Here is an 18,403-nt window from a genome sequence, read left to right on the forward strand (position 1 = left end):
AGGAGGTACCTGGTGTTGGTGCTACCAAACCGACCCATTGCCTGTCCTAAAGTGATGGAAGGAGTGAGAAAGATTTCTCCTTGCTCTTGTGTTTTAACCAGTGTAGTTTGGGCTAAACGAGTGAGCCATGCTCACTCTGCTGCAAGTGTGGTTGGGGTTTTGCTGATGTGGAAAGGTGGTTTAAGAGACCCAGCCACCAGACTTCACTCATGGTTGCAGGGCTGGTTATGCCCATGATATCAGTGCAGAACTACCAGCTCTTTCAGCCTGGTGACATTGTGTCCCTAGCTGTTGTGTCATGGCAATCCTGGCCTTTTCCTGGCCACCTTCCGTGGTTAAAAACCTTTTGAAGGTGGGGAAACACAGTAGACTTGAAGAAACAAGTGTCCTGGCTGCCTCTGGACTCAGACCTAGCAGGAGGTGGGTAAACATGACCCTGTGGTCCTCTGTGACCTCAGGGCTCATTCTATTCAGTTCCTTCTCTTTAATAAAACTACTAACCAAAAGGACAAGTGTTTTGTTTCAATCTCCAACCCAAAGTTAAAATTAATGTCGAAAAATTGAACTGGTCTGCTTATCCTAGATCTGATTTTACTGTGTTAGAGGCAATTAAATGGCAAAGAAAAACTGAGCATATGGTGATGTTTCAGGGAGAAACAACCAGCCCAGAATATGAACTACACAGAAAATACTGGTCTTGTCTCAGTTTCAAGGTCCTCTCATCTCCTAATTCATGGGAGTTTTTTGCTAGTGGCTTTAATGAGAAATATCAGATCCTTATTTAATGGGGATTTCTGAATTTGTGAAATACATACTGGAAGTGTTCCTGTGGTCAGTGAGGGTTCTTCCAACCCTACTTTGTGTTTCAGAGGAGGAGGACGAAGGAAGTTTTTTACCAGACATGTCAGGTATTTCTCAACAAAAGGGATTCCCCACTCCTGCATTGCCAGCAGAAATTCTCTTCAGAGGATGTAAGCTTGGGGCTTCAACACACGTGTGCTTCTGCTCCCTGCTGATGGCAAAGGGAGACACTCAGCCCTGTTCATTACACCCTGTGGTACCTGCTGCTCTTTTTCTATTGACTTCCACTGCTGCAGCACTTTCAGACTCCAGGCATGCACAGGAACCCAAGTGTGCCACATTTGCTCTGAAAGCAGAAGAAAAAAGATAATCCTCTGAGGGGGCTGTGACTAGGGATGTCTCTTGCCAACAGACAGCAGGGAGCTGGAGATTTTGAAACAGAAGTATGAGGAAGGATAGCTGACACCTGCACACTATCTTCCATTGTCTGCTTTAACACCTGGGTTCAAAGTGTTCACAACGCTTTTAGGATGCCTTGAGTGTGAAATGCCTCTGATAGCCTGGACTCGAGGATGTTTGGCCATGCCCTAGCTGCTCCGAGGAGAGGCTGGTCTGGAGCCAGTTCTGTGCAAGAAATGAAAAAGTTGGGTAAAGAAATAATTGAGAATACATGACAGAAGTTTACAAACTCAGGACTGGCCCAGAGGGAGTGGATGGGACCAACTATTCACCAGGTACTGACTTTGTCAGAGCTAGTCGAGAAGAAAATAAAGAATAGGAAGAAAGTACTTGAGATCCTCAACTGAAAAGAGGTAAAATCCTTGGTTCTTAGGCAAAATGCTCCTGAAATCTGCTGAGATGGGGTCTGAGCAAGCAGAGTTGGGCTGTTTGTCCTGTCTTTCAGGCTTTGTGACTCCGTCATTCTGGACCCACTCTGGATTTACAGAACGGCACTGCTCTTTGGCAGCTACCCTGTGAAGGGTGTTCATTCCTACCAGTGACAGCTGGAGGCTGGGAGGATGTGTCGGGAGTCCTTTATCTTCTCTGCTTTCTCTGCCCTGTCCTCAAGTAACCAAGGCTACAGTAAAGAGTGGAATACTGGGAGGGACAGACCTCCACTCTGAACCCTTCAGAACTCTCCTGTCAATTTTGTAAGAATTATAAAAAGGAAATCTTTGCAGGCAAGGGGTGCGCTAGCAGCCTGGGCTGGACCTTCCATGGGCCACAGAACCATAGTTATCCAGCAGAGTGAGGGGAATTCACCAACAGGATGCTAGTGCTGCCGTAATTTAGAGGGCAAATAGTTACCTTTTCTGGGGGTATGCTACTGTACTTGTGGGCAGTGCTATGGGAATTGAGAAAATAAATCAATATTCCACACATAGACTCAGTCCAATTCTTATTAAAGAGATTGATAACTAGGAGAAAGAAAGAAAGAAAGGAAAAAAAATGCTTTCTGTTTCAGGAAGTATAGATGGTTTTGGGTGAAGAAATTTTAATTCACAAAGTCCATTTTAAAAGAGAATGGCTTGGCTTACAGTCCCTTTTTCCTCCCCTTTCTTTCATTAGGTCCTCTTCTTTACCTGCCAGACCCTTGCAGTCCTTCCTCCTGCTTTCCACCCCCTCTACGGGCACTGCCCTGCCTGAGCATTGACCACACACAGCCTTCATGGCTCAGAGGCTGGGTAGAGAACGTCAGCAAATTGGTGAGCACGAGGCAAGAAAAGGGGTTGGAGTGGGGTAGAACGGACAGTCTGTGGGCTGCCAACCAGCTCTCTATCAGGTGGATCATAGCTAAACTTGGGGTTTCCAAGCAGCACAAAATGGTCATCACACATGGTGAGAGTCCAGCACTCGTTCTCTCATTGCTGACTACACCACCCCCTGAACAATAACACAGTCAATAATCCATCTGCTTCTTAGATGATGTTTTTCCTGCCTGGATGCTCAAGGGACCTCTGCATTTCTGAGCTAGCACTGAAACAGAGCTTCTGGGACCTAACCATGTTGTTACCTCCTCCTTGGGATACAAGTGGACCTACTTGCTCTAGGGAGGAAGCACAGTTTGCTTCCAGAGCACGTGCTTCCAGCGGCAGGACCCAAGGTGTACACACCCAGAGTCACATGTCCCCCATGCACAGTGCCTGTTTCCCATGAGCTCGTCATCACTGTGCGAGACAGGGCTGTGCAAAGAAGCTCCTGCCTCTCCCTACTGGTCTCCACTGTCATTCCCCTTTTCAGCAGAGCTGAAGACCCAGCCATTCCCACTGGGTTGTTTTTTCACTGTGCTGGCAGAGGAAGAGCAGCAGGAGTTGGCTCCACCTGCAGCCAAGAGCTCCCAGGCAGGTTGTGTCCTCTGGGACACCAGTTAGGGACCTCTTCTAACACACCTGAACAGTGGCAGATGCTGCCAGGCCACTGTGAGACTACAGAGCTCGTGTTCCTGCTCCTGTTTGGGAAAGGCCGCTCTTTGCTGCACGTGCCACGGCCGTGCCTCAGCAGGAGGGATGCAGACCAGGGGACACGGCCAATTTCAGATGTGAGGAGGCCCTGGGTGCCTGGCATAGGTGTGGCCCCTTTTGCTCAGCAGCTCTTCTCCCCGGCTGTGCCCACCCCTGGGTGGGTGCAGCAGACTGGGGGTAGAAGCAGCTTGAGGGGCTGAGGAGGGTGAGACCAAGGAGGGGGACTTTTCCTGGGCAGTTCAGACCACGAGACCTCCAGAGAGGTGAAGGACAAAGATGCAGAAGCATCCAGCGCTGGCCCAATGCTGACCCTGCTGGGGCAGTGGGAACTTTGTCACTGCTGAGGCCAGTGGCCTCAGGCTGAAGCCAACAGGCCCCATATGGACATCTTACCTGTGGGGTCTCAACAGGAGGGACAACCCCGGTGCAACTCTGTTTGTGGGAACATAATGGAAGGAAGCCTAGATGGCTCTGGGTGGATTTAGGCATTTATGCACCATGGCCCATCCTGCACAGGGATTAAAACAAGCAGTATTTCTTTCTTTCCCTTTTCTGCCTACAGATAGAGAGTGTAAGGACTCTTGTTTTGCAGATAACCACTACAGCATTGCTCATGATTCTGGGTGAGGAGTTCTCCAAAGCAGAATGTAGTAGCAGAGTGTAGCAGAGTGTAGAAATGAAATAGAACGAAAGCATCAAACCCAAGGCATTTAATAAAATAAAACATCTCTTCTTTTTCCCCCCCTAAAAGCTGTGTTAAAAATACATAACTGTACATTGGTTCAAAAGGGAGAGAAAAGTCCTTCTTCTGGGGATACAGAGTAACTTTACAAAACAATGAAGCCCACTAGACAAACGTATTTGGGGGATTGGATGGAATAGGCCAGGCAAGCTTTCTTTCCTTGGCTTCTCTGTTAAAAGCATCATAGGTGGAGTCTTTGGTGACACTTTTGGCTGTAGCTGGAATATCTACAATACCAACATGATTTTTTTTTGCCATCCTCGAACTGGTGGTGATGGTGTATGCATTGCTTCTGTAGCATTTCATGGCAGACATGCAAAAAGTTTCTTTCATCCCTCTTCTGAAGTTTGCATTATAGATGGAGTAGAGGGTTGGCTTAGAGGCTGAGGAACTGAAAGAGATCCAGGTGACAGCCAGGAAAAGCAAGGAGCTCTTTCTGTAGTCTGTTTCCTGGGGGTGCCACAACTGTACCGTGAAGAAAGGGAGCCAGGACAGGAGAAACATCGAGTTTAACATTAAGAACATCTTGATGGTTTTCACTTTTGTTCTTGGAACAATATTTGTTGTTCTCCTGACAGTCATTCCATCTGTGCCTATTCTCCAAATGTACTTAATGATTTTCTGGTAAAAAAGGATTATAAGGAGTGATGGGATCAAAAACACCACCAGGAGGTGGATGACACTGTAGGCAGCTCCTTGCCAAGAATCGGGGAGGAAGAAGTTGCAGTGGTGGTCACTGTCGGAGCCATAGAGAAAACAGGCTGGTGATGCAAACAGAGCACCACAGAGCCAAGAGGCCAAAATCATTTTTTTGGCTTTCCCCCTGGACACTTTGAAGCTCAAGGGGTAGACAATAGTGTAGAATCGATCCACACCTATGGAGAAGAGCACGTAGATCTGGACCCCGGGCGTGAGGTACTGGATGTACCTCACCAGCCGGCACACCCCGCTGCCCAGCATCCACCGCCCGGAGCTCAGCTGCAGCAGCAGGAAGGGCGCGCTCCCCACGCTGCTCACAAGGTCTGCACAGGCCATGGACACCACGAAATAGTTGGTGGTGGACTGTGTCCTCCTGCTCCTGTGGATCACTAAGCAAACGAGGAAGTTTCCCAAGACAGAAATCAGCCACAGCGCTCCCCAAACCACGCTGGCAGCTGCGATTTCCCCCGGGCTCAGCCCGTACTCTACCAGAGAGTGGTTCCTGCTGGAGCTGGCGCCTGGAGCTGGGGGTTCTGCCATTTCGTAGCCAGCACAAGGAGTGGAGGCTTTGGGGTTGCTCGTGTTCTGCAGCAGGAGCAAGGTAAAGGGAAGAACAGGAGAACTGTTGTTATCCATGCTGCGAGCAAACTCGGCCACGTCTTTTGCTCAGGCTGCAGACAGAGAGGAGAGAAAAGGTTCTCTTGAACAGCTGTGTATGAAAAGCCCATCTTAACCTACAAAAGAATATTCTCAGTAGTAGAAATATATACTGTGAGTTCTGTATTTCTGAGCTAACACTGAAATACAGCTTCTGGGTTCCACTGTAGCTGGTCCTTTGTGGTGGTATGACATGCTGTGTCAGGGCGATCCCACCCCACCCCCTGGCTGGTTTGTGGTGGCTGCCAGCCTTTCACGCCCCCTCACTTGTGTTCCTAACAGCCCCATTCCACATCTGCAGCATGGGCACCGTGACAGGCAACAACTGACAGAACAAGAGGACACAGTCTCCAGCTGCGACAAGGGAAATTTAGGTTAGATGTAGGAAAAAATTTTTTACTGAAGGAGTGATAAAGTTCTGGAATCGTTTGCCCAGGGAGGTGGTGGAGTCACCATCCCTGGATGTGTTTAAAAAAAGATTGGATGTGGCACTGAGTGCCATGGTTTAGTTGAGGTGGTGTTAGGGCATGGGTGGGGCTCGGTGATCTTGAAGGTCTCTTCCAACCTGGTGATTCTGTGTGTGATTCTGTGACCCCAACGCTGCCTTCATGGGGGGAATGAGAAGGGCAGGACCCCTTGGTCAGCACAGAAGGTCCCCAGGTATTAAGAGGCCTAAGTCCAGAGAAGTTTCTGGACCGTTACCATATATGTCCACAAGCCCTGACCCAACCAGGTTATAACTCCCTTTTTGCTGTGGTTTTCCTTGGAGCAGGATGTCTGCAGCGGGAAGCCCTTCCCTTGGGGCTGGGGTGCTGCCCAAGGAGACTTCCTGGGATTGGGCACCCTCACCACCAGCACCAGACCTCTGGAAGAATGACTGGTTTGATCTTGAGTGGTCCTTAGACCCTTGTGGATGAAGTGAGCAGAATTTTGGGGAACCCTTCAGTGAGAGGACTTCGGGGTGCATGTGAGTGTGCGTGCACTTTGGGTCATCGTTCTTGTCTGTGGCATAACAAGATCCCCGACTGGTAACACCAAACCTGCCACCTGTCAAACGTCACTGCTTGTGAGTTACAGTTTGTCTGAGGGTGTTAACCTGTGTCAAATTGTTCTCCTGCACCCTCATGGCACACACACCACAGAATGCGATAGGTGTGACCTCCTGTTCTGAGGAGCAAGAGACAAGAATGCCTATATTGATAGAGTTTCTAGTGTTGACTTTAGCCAGATGGTTGGGTTGGTCTTAGCCTGTTGCAGGGATAAAATGGAAAAATAGCTAATTTTAGTGGCTATACATATGCAAACACCCTGCTGCTATCCTATCTGATGTCCTTTCAGTCATCATCTTGACATGCAAAGCCTTTTACTCACTAGAAACACAAAGTCTTTTCTGTGGTTCTACTGTGGGAATGCTGAACTCCAGAGCTTGATAATGTGCAAGATAAATCAGGATTCAGTGAACAAGCAGAAGATCAAAAGGTTCATCCTAGAAGCCAAATGAACAAGCTCAAAAAGCCACCATCATCCTCCTCAGCTTTTCAAGTGATCCAAATTCCCATGTTTGCTTTCTCTTGGGCTTTTTTCAATGCTTTGCTGATGCTTTTTTCTGTGCTTACTCTAGCTCTGCATCTACCACCTATTATTTTCTCCTTGTCTGCCTACTCAGAGTGAAGCCTGAAGGCACAGAGCCCCTGGATGAATTTGGGATCTTGCCCCTTGTGCTGTTTCACATGTCCCCTTCAATAATGCAGTGCAAAAAAGTCATCAGATGTGGAAGAAGAAAAGATGTACTAATTGCTTGTTGTGGTTATAGAAGATTTTTTCCTCTAGCTTTTTAGAGCCTGTACTTCATGTGACTGTGTCACATGAAGGAACACCATCAGCAACATTGTCCCTTGTCCCCGCTTCTGCTAGAGGGCTGTGGGTGCTGCCCAGCCTGGCCTTGCTTTCCCCCTCATCCTTGGTTGCCTTCCCTCATGGTTTTCTTAGTGGCTTTGCCTGGCAGATGATTCCTGATTTCTCCAAGGGCTCCTGCTTGTCTTTCCCCACCCTACTTTGGATGGATCTGCTCCCCTGGAAAAATCCTGCGGTTACTAGCTGTTGGCAGGGCATTTGGGCTGCTGTGTCTGGCAGAGTGGCAGGATGCATTGTCAGTGCAACCTGCTAAATTACCTGTTAGAATTATCTGTAATAAAATAATACACGTGGAGCCTATTAACTAGATAGAAAGGAACCTTATGGGATAATTTTCTTCCTTAATTTCCCTTCTTGCCGAGCAGAAGTATGTCCCATTTAAAAATAGCCAGCTGTACAAATTAGGCTTCACAGAAGAATAATCAGATAAAATGTCTTGACCAGTACTGAAGAGCAGTGGAAGTCTGGTATGAGAATGAAATGGCCTTTCTTAAGCTGTTAAAATAGGCAGACTTGCTAACACTGTTCTCATGATATTTCTTCTCATGAGACAAATCTGCTCTCTGTGTCTGTTTAGACCTGGCACATTTAGTTTTGCATGTGAGTAAACCCCAAAATAGTTACAGGGTTGTAGTGCTCAGATAATACTTTTTTGGATTTTTTTTCTGATGCATCTTGCCTAAGAGCCAGCCCAACCACTGTTCACGGGAGAACTTGGGTTAGCTGCCAGCACGCCTTGGAGAAGGCAGGAACCGAGCAGCCCCAGGCAGAGAACAGTGTGTGACCCCCATGGAGAGCAACCAGTGGGCGCCCAAAGGAAGGAGGATGCCAGGAGATGTATCCTGCTGCCTTGTGCTGGAGCTTTGCTGGCAGAGGAAGCAACACGAGAGCAGGAAAAGCCGCCCATGTTCAGCAGAGATGGTTCTTGTGTGGTGCTGGTTTCCTCGCTGTGAACAGAACAGGAGAGGCACCAAACAGAGCAGCAAGTAGTGCTGTGTTTATTGATTCTTCCTTGGAAAAATTCCAGGTCATCCAGCACACTGCCCACGAGGCAGAGGTGAAAATACAGGCGCAATTATAGGGAGTTTGACTGACTTGAGCATAGGGTTTCACTGGTTGTACAGCAATCACTTGTTTTATTTTTCTAAAAAGTAAAATGCTATCTGATTAACCAGTGTGCTCTGAGATTCCTGCATTCCTGGTCATAGATAATTTTGTCTTCAAATGGACCAGAAACTGATATCTTTTATTTTAAGTGATCTCTATTCAAGCCTATTTTCCTTATGTGGCACTGAGATCTGGATCATACCCTGATTTAGTACTAAGAACCTGAGTGTCTATGGCCCAACATATATTTTTCTTCAGTGGGCAAGTCTGGTTTTTATGAGTCTTTTTTTTACAGTGGAGACTTGAACTTCTTGCATTATGAGTAATGCTCCAAAAGGAAACGTGACCATAAAAAGCTCAGCATAGGCACAGCTCTGTAGGGGTCTGGGACACAAATAACTGGAGATTCCATGACTTGCTACAATATTTATCTCCAATTCCCACGTCCATGTTTGCTGCATTGTTTGCTGAAATATGGTTTAAGTGTTAGGGAACCATTCAGCTTGCAAATATCAGATCCGTAAAAACCAGTGATGAGTTCTGTCAACTCCCTCTGCCCTGAAGGCCAATAAGCAAAAATTTAGAAGCACAAGTAAAAATTACATATAGCAAGTAGGTGAGGCCTAATTACATTTTTAGTAAACAAAAATGCTTTTATTAATTTTCCCTTCAAACCAATATAATACTGGTCTGAATGGCTGCTTTCCAGTAATTATGAGTCTTCATGGATGCAGCAGTACCAAAAATCTCACTTTGTCTTTCAAGCATTTTAGAGTGGGAATCCTTTTAAAACTGCTATGAGGCCTTTCTGTATTTCTGTTTAAAAACCTACTTTTTTGTGCATTAACTTCGGAAAAGAAAGAGCATGTGAGATGACTCATAATCATTGAAGAGGGATTTCCTGGTGCCACGGTTCCATTTTATTGACCTCAATTTGCAGTTTGGAAACCAAATCACTCCATTTTGAGCTGATAGCTCTCCAAAACAGATCTGTTACTTAGAGATTAACTATTTGAGTCACAAAAATTTTGTGAAATCACTGCCACATATACTTGGCTGTTGCACAAAGCCCATATGGCATAGTCACTGTGTGTTTGCATGTTTACTGTCCTGTCTAAAAATGCAGCACCCATTGCAATTTGGAAGAGCAAAACCTAGTAAGATTCACCAAGGGTTGCAGTAAATGGGTTTTTAAAAAAAGTTTAGTCAAAAGAAAAAGCATTTTGTTTCCCAACTAGTGTTTTTCAGGATTAAAAACAGCTAAAGAAGCAGATCATTGTGCATGATTTGACCTAAGCACTAGCAGAGGGGCTTTTTTATTCAACATATTTTACCTCTCTGCATCATAGCTGCAAAACATCAGGCAAGCATTGATCCAACAAGTTATTTCAAAAGCATTAAGCTGGTAATTTACTCCATAAACTTCCCTCTCTGGAGAGTATCTCGGGAAAAGTTGCCAGACTGGAAGAGAAATGCTTCATCTAACTGAGTTTAATCAACATTAGGAGTGTGAGTAAATTGAATCTGGATGGGGGAGGGGGGCTTTTGTCCGGCTGTGAGATGCTAGAAGGTGACATCCACCCTGCCTAAATTCAAATGAACTGCCCTGTGCGTGCATGGTGCCAGTGTAGAAATCCCTTTGTAGAAGAGCACACTCCTTTAGCCTCAATCTGTCCCTTGCTATGCAGAGATGACTGTTGTGCATATTGAGGCCATTTAGTCCTCCTGCTTCCAGGGGAGGAATGCGGATGCGCATGCTTTTGTAAGCACACAGTTTCCCTGCCAGTTCTTTTCCCTGCTCTAGTGCTCATAAAAATGCTCAGCTCTTTGCCCTGCTCCTCTTACCAAGGCGTTTCTATTCTCTGGGCAGCTCTTCTGAGCAAAGCCTGAAATTCTCCCGAGGTGAAGTGTGTTACTTCTCACTCTCTGCATTCCAGTGTGTGGGGATAGGAAACATCTGCCCCTATTTTATCAGGAGAACAACATGTTTTGAGTGGAGTGAAGCTTTGAGATCTGTACCCACATCTCACACGCTGCTGCCTGCTCTCTAGCTTCACCCAGCTGGTGGAGATCCCTGTCCTGCAGCGTGGATAACCAAGGATGACATGACTGTAAGCAGGGATTGGTTAATGGATGGAGCTCTCAGTGCTGGTGTGGACACGGCTCAGCTGATTATCAAAGCTTCAGAGCTGAACCGATTGTGTGAGCTGATCTGTGTTTTTGCATCTCACATCAGGATCTGAGGGCATAACCTGCACTGAGTGGTGAGGTCATGGGAGCAGGAAATATGGATGGAATCAAATAAAAGAAGGAAGTGTTCTAATTTTCAGCACTTCTAAAGAATATATGTTATACTCTTCTACTGAATGAACGTGAATCTAAACAAGCTTTTTCTGCTGTGGGCTGGAGGAAATTCAGGGTACCCAGGCAGCCTCTTTCCCATCGACCTTTGACCCTTCAAGTTCTTTTCTGACTGTTTTAACAAGGTATTAAAACTGAGGACAAGGTATAACACTGCAACAACTGCTGGGATTGGAATCAATTTTTATTTCTTGAACTGGCTGCTTGAGGAAGAATCCTTTTTCAGCTTCATCCTTCTAACTAAGCTTAGAAAGGAGTGAGACACGCAGTGGAACAAGAACAGGGTCCATCTATTGCTTCTGGGTCTGTCAGCTCACACCTGGAGTAACTACTCTGACCTGGAGCACCGGGCTCAGGGCAAATCCACGAGGTATGATTTTGATGAGCAAGCAGGATTCAAACCCGTGCACAAGTCACAAGTCACTGCATTTTGGCTGAGTCTCCTTAACAGATGTTGCCATCTCCTGAAGTTCATTGCGGTTTTAAATGTTCTGGGAGCAGTGGCTTTTCCCTGCATCTGGAGGGAATGAATTTTTCTCATGTATTTCCTGTGGGTTAGGATTGACCCACAGGGAGCCACTGTAGGTCTGTTAACCTGGGGTAAGTTGCTAAAACCCAGTAATTATTCATGCACCTAAACCTTAAGATGTTCATTCTCTCTTGGTACTGCGAAGGAGCCCTCGCTGTAATGGCAGATTCCACTTACACCCAGCATTGTGCTCTGGTCCAGGTACAGGCAGCGGTAAAATATGAGCCAGGTTTGTGCTCAGTGTTACGCAGACAGACATCCTCAGCTCCTCAGAGGGCACCACACTGTTTACAAACAGGTACACAATGGTTGCAAGTCTCTTGTTAGAGATCTAACTCTTGCCCCCAAAGGACAGCCCCACAGGTTTAAGTGTTTCAGGGCTTTATTTCATCTTCCTACTGCTGGGGTTAGTATGCAAAACTCCAGATTAGCCCTGTTCTAAAAATGATGGCAGAACCCAGATCTGTGCCCAGTGTGACTGTGGGGGCATGAGAAAGTGGGAGCAAGCAGAAGGACTGACCTAATTTCCAACTCTGCTGCCACAACAGCTTCCACCTACTGGAATTGTCCAAGAGGAGTGTAAACAAGCTTGAAATACAACTTTGGAGGCTTTTTGTCCTCCCTGATGGGGATTGGGTCTGTCCTTGGGCATGGCTAGGCTGTACCCTTTCCTGATTCAGAGGTAAAAATATAGATGCTCTCTCCCACGCGCTTGCAACAATTTTTGGCAACACCAGGCCCTGCCCACAGCACAGCACGTTCTTCTGCTTGATGTGAGGAACATGGTGCTTACCAGGGCTGCTTTGCCATGGTGGGTGTTGACAGATAAGAGGTGGTGAATCTCATGCCTGCCTGATTTCTCTGCCCATCTCTTGGAAATTCTCACCCTCTCCCCACTGAGTGTCCTCTCCCCCACAGGGAAAATGCACCAGCAGCTACAGCAAGGACTTTGGCAGCTTAGCTCACCCTCTCACCAGCAGTGAGCACAAATTCTCCCCCTACAAAAACCTGGGGAGGTTTTTTTATTGTTGGTTTTGTGTGAAAAGGTTATGTAGAAAGGAATTCTTGCTAGGAAATCTTGTGAAAACTGCTTTCTCATTGCACAAGAAGTTAATACGGCAACAGGATCTTTGCACTGGTGCGAACATTTGTGCTGGGCTGCAAGAGGTCCTGTCACATAGCTCTTGACCCTTCTTGGTAACATGGGTCCCCTGTGCCAGACATGGTGACAGGGAGTGGGGTGACAGTGGTGGCTTATAACCAGAGATGCCTGAGATGCTTCCAGGAGGACTTCTCTGGTAGGACTGAGAGGAGCTGAGCTGCACGAGCAGTAGAATGACACTCCCACGGCCTCTGCCAGAGGATATGGCCATTAGTGAGAGCATTTCAGTTGTCCTGTACCAGCTTTATTGGAGAAGCTGGGAGGGCTGAGGGCCATGCACAGCCCAAAGCTGAGTTGGAAATGCCTGATGGGGAGATGATTGTGGGAAGGGAGTCTCCCTGCTGAGCAAGGCTCGGGGAGGATGAAAGCAGCCTAGGGGAAGCCACTGAGGCAAGGTGTCAGCCTGCTGATAGCCCCTGAACTGGAGATGCCTTCGAGGACTGGGTGCCAGTTGCAAGAACTGTGTTGGCTGCTTGCCAGAGGGAAAACCTAGGGAAAGATGGAAGCTGCTGGAATGAAGAAATCCCAAACACACAAGCGCTGCGTCATATCTTGGTGCTGGGAGAACTGTGTGGTGGGGACGGTGAACTGACTCCACCTGAGAGTGTTAGGGGTTTGTTCTGCATTGTCTGACTGAAATTGCTCTCTGTTGAGCACCTGAGAGAGGATGCCTGGTGGGGCTGCAAAGGAAAATGCAGATGGAGATCATATGGTGTGACCCAGATGTGGGAATTGCACTGCACAGCTCTGCAAACAGAGGCCTCACAGGAGAGCTGTGGGGGAGTGAGGGTCTGCAGGCTCTTACTTTGAGACAAGGAGCAGAGCTCCCCACATGTGTTTAAGGTGTAGAGATTCCTCCCCTTACTGACTCATCTGAGACCAAGATGCCTAAAATAAATTAGAAATCAAGCTTACTCATAAATCAAGTTTCAAAAAATCCATATTTAGACACCCAAATAAGCTTTTAAGGATGCCTCAGGGTTGGCAACCAGTTTTTCTGCAAACCAAGCCACTTGTTTAAGTGGTTAAGAGTGACTTTAACAACAAACCTTCAAGAACCACATCTACAAACCTTTGCCAGAAAGAACTGGCTATGAATCCTGCCTCATACACACAAATGGCCTTTTGAAAGCAGAAGGCAGCTTTACTTCCCCATTACTCTGTGGAGCCAACATACTGTTTGACATGCTGGAAGCCAGCTGGATAAATGGGAAATATTGCTATGCATTCTTAGAGAGTCTGTGCCTGAATTAGCTAAACTGGAGCAGCCCTCTTGCCTGTGCTGGCTACAGATAAGCAAGGATTGCTCTGCCTGTGGGGTTTCCCTGAGTAGCTGCACCCAGGTACCCACACAGAAAAAGGGAGACAGCGCTTTAAGAAAGTATGATTTGAAATTAATGACTGAAAAATACAAAAGCAGCTGTTCTAGAGCAATGACATGAGGAAGAAAGAAGCTGTTTGAATGTATTTAGAGACAGAAAAAACCAGATGAGCAGATCAGTCTGCTCCATTGCCATAAAGTAATTTTCTGTTTTCACTGAACTGATGATGTCAGGAGATTGTTTCAAACAAATAGGTAGCATAATTGAAAGATAATGAATATAGATAGAGAGAATGTAGATTTGTGAAGAAAATATGGGCAGTTATTCTGCAGTAATTCTACACACCCCCTGCTTTCAGCAGATAATCTTAAAATTCTAGCCCCACAGAACATTTTCTCCTGGGGAATGAGTCCTCCTGGCTAAAACCCTAGTGATTTAAACGCACATAAGTAAATACACGTAAGATAAATTACTGGAAAAGATCATGTCGTTTGCCTCCACAGGGAGAATTACCCCTTTAGCTACAGCAGTGCTCAGCACAGCCCCTATCCATCTACATACCTGCTCCAAAGCATAATCCCAAAGCCGCTGGTCTCCTCCTTGCTCTGCTGGTTATCCCAAGTGAAGCCACGTCTGGGAAGGTGCCGGTCATACTGGGAACCCCGGGGTACCTCCAGGTCTGCAGCTACCTCTGCCCGGCTGCTTGCAAAGCCGCTTGAGGGGAGGGACGGGGTATTCTACCCCTCTTCTTCACCGGAGGAAAAAATGACGTTTGGCAGGGGTGGCCGCTGCCCAGCGCCTTTCCGTGTCATGTGCCATGCGGATCATGCGGCCGCCCCCCGGCCGGTCCCGAGCCTCCTCCCGCCCCGTCGGGGCCATCAGCACCACGGACAGCGCCGGGCGCGGCGGGGCGGCGGCACCGCGGGGACACCGCGGGGACACCGAGGGGACACCGGGGGGACACCGGGGGGACACCGGGAGGGCCCCGGGGGACACCGGGAGGGCCCCGGGGCTGGGCCGCCCCCGGCCCGCGGCGGGGCCCGGCTGCCGGCGCTGACGTGCCGGTTGCCATGGCGAGCGCGGCGGCTGGAGAGGATGCTTTTCTCCCACGATGGTCGCCATGGGACCCCGCCAATTGAAAGGAACGGAGCGAATGAATAAGAGGAGCGAGGTGGAGAGAATATTTAACTAGCTTCCTCCGGGAATTTGTGCCCTTTTTCCCCTTTCTTTTTCCTTTTTTTTTTTTAATTCCCGTGTGGATACTGAAACTCCGACAGCCTGGTCCGTACCCCTGCTTCCCCCCTCATTTAAAACTGGGCACCTTTTATGTTTTGTGGGGAATGGCACCGACACCACTTCCTTATGTTCTCTGTCACACACACTTTATTAAGCAAGTTGGAATAATAACAACCCTCCCCAAATCTTAATCTGTCCTCTCTCACAAACGTTTTTCCCGCAGAATTACAGCAGCTCCATAAATTATATTACACTGCAAGCTTAAGGAAGGAAGGGATCATTTTAGTCTTGACAAACTTTCTGCCTGTGAACTAAGCAAGAAATTTGTTTGGAGTATGGATTTCTATTATTTTGGGCTTTCTGACTTGAAATGCATTGGTAAACTGAACCAACAAAGCCTGGGTATTTTCCTTTGTTTTCCCTCATTTTTCAGTGGAGAACTCCAAGTGTATTTTAAAATTTTTTTTACCAGATGTCTTCAGTGGAGAAAAAGTACAGTTGTATATTGAAAAATACAGTCAAGGAAGAAATAATCAATGTGATTTTTTTACATGAATTACTGTGGCGTAGTTCAGTTCCCTATATTTTACACTTTTAAGTTACATTACATACAGTGGAATGGGTATGCTGGGAATCAGGTCAGAAACATAGAATAACTTCTATACAAAGATTAGACTAGGTTAGAAATGAGTAAGGTGTGGGAAGATTTTTTAGACTGAATTACATGGAGAGTGTCAACAGGAATTATCTGTTCATCTTCCAATGGGAGAACTTGGAAGGGAGCATCAGATAAAGGAACCTGGTTCAGAACACGAAGAAGGGGTAGGGGGAAGTTCCTCAAAGTGTGGGTGCAACCTCCTGGGGTTCCTTGCCTGAGGATGGTGTGGGTGCAGAATTGCATGTGAAACTGAGGAGAGGTTGAACAAATGTTTAGAAAAATGCCAGATAGAACTGAAGTCTCTAAACTAATAAAACCCATTGCTTTCAGAAAATCATCTGAGCTCAGTGCACTGGAGGTTGGGAAAACTCCTGGAGAAAGGATTGTACTGAGGTTCAGTGAAAGGCATTTTTACAAAAAACCCAATAATTTTATGAAGTTTGGGCTGGGAGTGTGACTTTCCAAATACACCTACAATATGCCTTTGTCCTCTTAGAGAATGGCAATAGCAATGGCAGCTTGGCCATACACCAGCTTCATTGCCAGGTACTTCACACAGTGTATTTCAAAGTTTGTTGGGTTTTTTCCCAGCAAATTGGGTTTTATGTTTTGTTTTGGGTGTTTTTTTGTTTTGTTGTTGGTTTTTTTTACTGTTCTCCTCCCTGATTGTCAGTGTTAGAGGAAAGTAATCTTAATTTTCACCTTCTCTCCAGATTGGTTTTCCTGACAGTGCAGGAGGGTGAGGGAAAGTTGCATGACACCTACGTTGAGGAAGTGTTGCCCAGGGAGATGGAAACTGCTCACAGCTCAGTTCCTCCAGTTCAGGGGTGGAACCTTTGGCAGTTGTAAATGCACCATGTTTTGAAAGAAGGCATAAAACCCTGACAATTGCTTTGGGGCTCACTTTCTCCTTCTCACCACATAGACATAAGGATGAGTGCTTGAAATATTTAGTGATATTAGTTTTTCATGAGCTTTGCTCACATTATCTTCTCCAGTGGCTGTTGGATTGGTCACACCTTTGTAAAATCTGAGCACATCATTTTGGTGTTGATAAACTGGAAGAGTGTGAGGATGTGCACCTTGTTCAGCATATCCAGAGAGCCTGAGGCATGAGCCCTTATTGCTTGGAGACTTGTTTCTCTGACAAGACCTAAGCATTTTCTCAAATATGTCCCAAACAACCCACGTTGTTCCAAATCTGATGTCAGTTGTTGCCAGAGCCACAGTTGCTGTTGATTATTTTGGAACTGTTTTTGCAGGGCAAAGTAATTTTCATTCAGCATTGATTTGATTTTATTGTGTGGTTTTTTTGACCAGACCTGGAAGTAAATCTCAGATTTATTATTATTTTTTTTTGACTCCTGTAACATTCCTGGTATTAAAGATGCTTTTATTCCTGCCAATGAATCCAGAGACAAACCCAGACAGAAACGGCAAGTACCCCAGCTGACACTTGACAAGTCACAAAAGGGTTCACCCCCAGAAAGTTTGCTGTGGGGAGGGGGAGCAGAGAAATAAATCCTTTGAAGGGATGAGAGATAATAGGTGCAAATCAAAGGCTGTGCCTTTGGTACATTGGGATCATTATGGCTGAGTTACTCCCTGGGGTGCGACTCCACATGGAGTCTGTGTTTGCAGGGGCAGGCAGGGAGAAAGCATTGTCATTTTTGCATAGGGCCAGACTCTGATCTGGCCTCAATAGTCCTTATGGGTCCCTTCCAACTCAGGATATTCTGTCATCCCGAGTTTTCCATTTTATTCGGGGGGATCAGGCTCTGGGGCTCAGTACACAAAGGTCTGGCGGGCTGGAGGCAGCTCGGGGGTTGCACCAGGAAAAGTCTGTCCTTAATTCCTGCCTGTGTTAGCGCCTCAGAGGTGTGGTTTTGGATCCATCATTTAACATCTCTGGGCTAAATTCTGATCAGGAGAATCTGCACTGGGTTAAAGTGAAGTCCACTAAAGCCACGTGGCAAAACCCAGCCTGTTACCAGTTAAACACATCTGCACTGGTTGTCCTTGGGCTGAATTTGGCTCAGGACCTCGAGAATGAACAGTGCATAAATGACTCCAGGTTCTCTAAGAACGCTGCATTTCAGCCTGGTTTTGTTTCAGAGATGGACAAGGATCCCTAAGTGTGAATTGTGCCACCTAAGGGTAGCCAACCAAGAGCAGGAGTTTTTGTTTTGTTTTGTTTGTTGTTTTCACCTGCTGAAATCCCAACAGTGGTTCAGAGAGTAGTAAGAAATGCCCCACAGCTGAGTTAAAACCTTATCTTTTCTTAGCTGTGCTCAGACCCCTCTAAGGTCTGACCTTGCCCTTCTGGGGTCTGAGCACAGACATGTGAATAGAAAGTGAGATTCTGGGATAACAAGCTCCAGGGACACCTTATATGCGCTTAGTGTGGAAAATAGTAACTTGCCTGGAGGAAATATGACTCACTCTCACTGGTGTTTGGAAAAGTAGGGGGAGTTCTAGGTTTCTGTTCAATTAAAGCTTATTATGAACTCATTTACTTTGCCTCCTCCCCAAGCATTGCATGCAAAGCAGGAGTCACTGGCCCTTGGAGTGAACATACTGTACTGTGCATCCTGATGGATGTCATTCCATGTGACCTACATGCACAGAGAGCAGCTGGGATGAGTCAGGTCTCTGTGGCTGAGGCTGCCACAGCTCCTGCACTCTTGAATTAATGCATATGTTTGAAACAGAGCAGGACTGATGTTGAACCATTCATTGAGAAGCAGCAGTAA

The 18,403-nt window shown here is 46.7% G+C and overlaps 1 protein-coding gene across 1 annotated transcript; it reads right to left on the reverse strand.

The window, feature by feature from the left end:
• Positions 1–2,183: 2,183 nt before the first annotated feature.
• Positions 2,184–14,719, reverse strand: LOC121675337 (probable G-protein coupled receptor 19). The gene is made up of 2 exons (XM_042050687.1): positions 14,318–14,719; positions 2,184–5,375 (listed from the first exon to the last, which is right to left on the reverse strand). The coding sequence occupies exon 2, from the start codon at positions 5,338–5,340 to the stop codon at positions 4,111–4,113; it is 1,230 nt and encodes a 409-aa protein (XP_041906621.1). The 5' UTR covers positions 5,341–5,375; positions 14,318–14,719; the 3' UTR covers positions 2,184–4,110.
• Positions 14,720–18,403: the final 3,684 nt, after the last annotated feature.

The sequence above is a fragment of the Corvus kubaryi genome, unplaced genomic scaffold (assembly GCF_017639235.1).
Source record: "Corvus kubaryi isolate FWS band 111438036 unplaced genomic scaffold, C.kubaryi_AGA036_p1.0 74, whole genome shotgun sequence".
NCBI classification, from domain to species: Eukaryota; Metazoa; Chordata; class Aves; order Passeriformes; family Corvidae; genus Corvus; species Corvus kubaryi.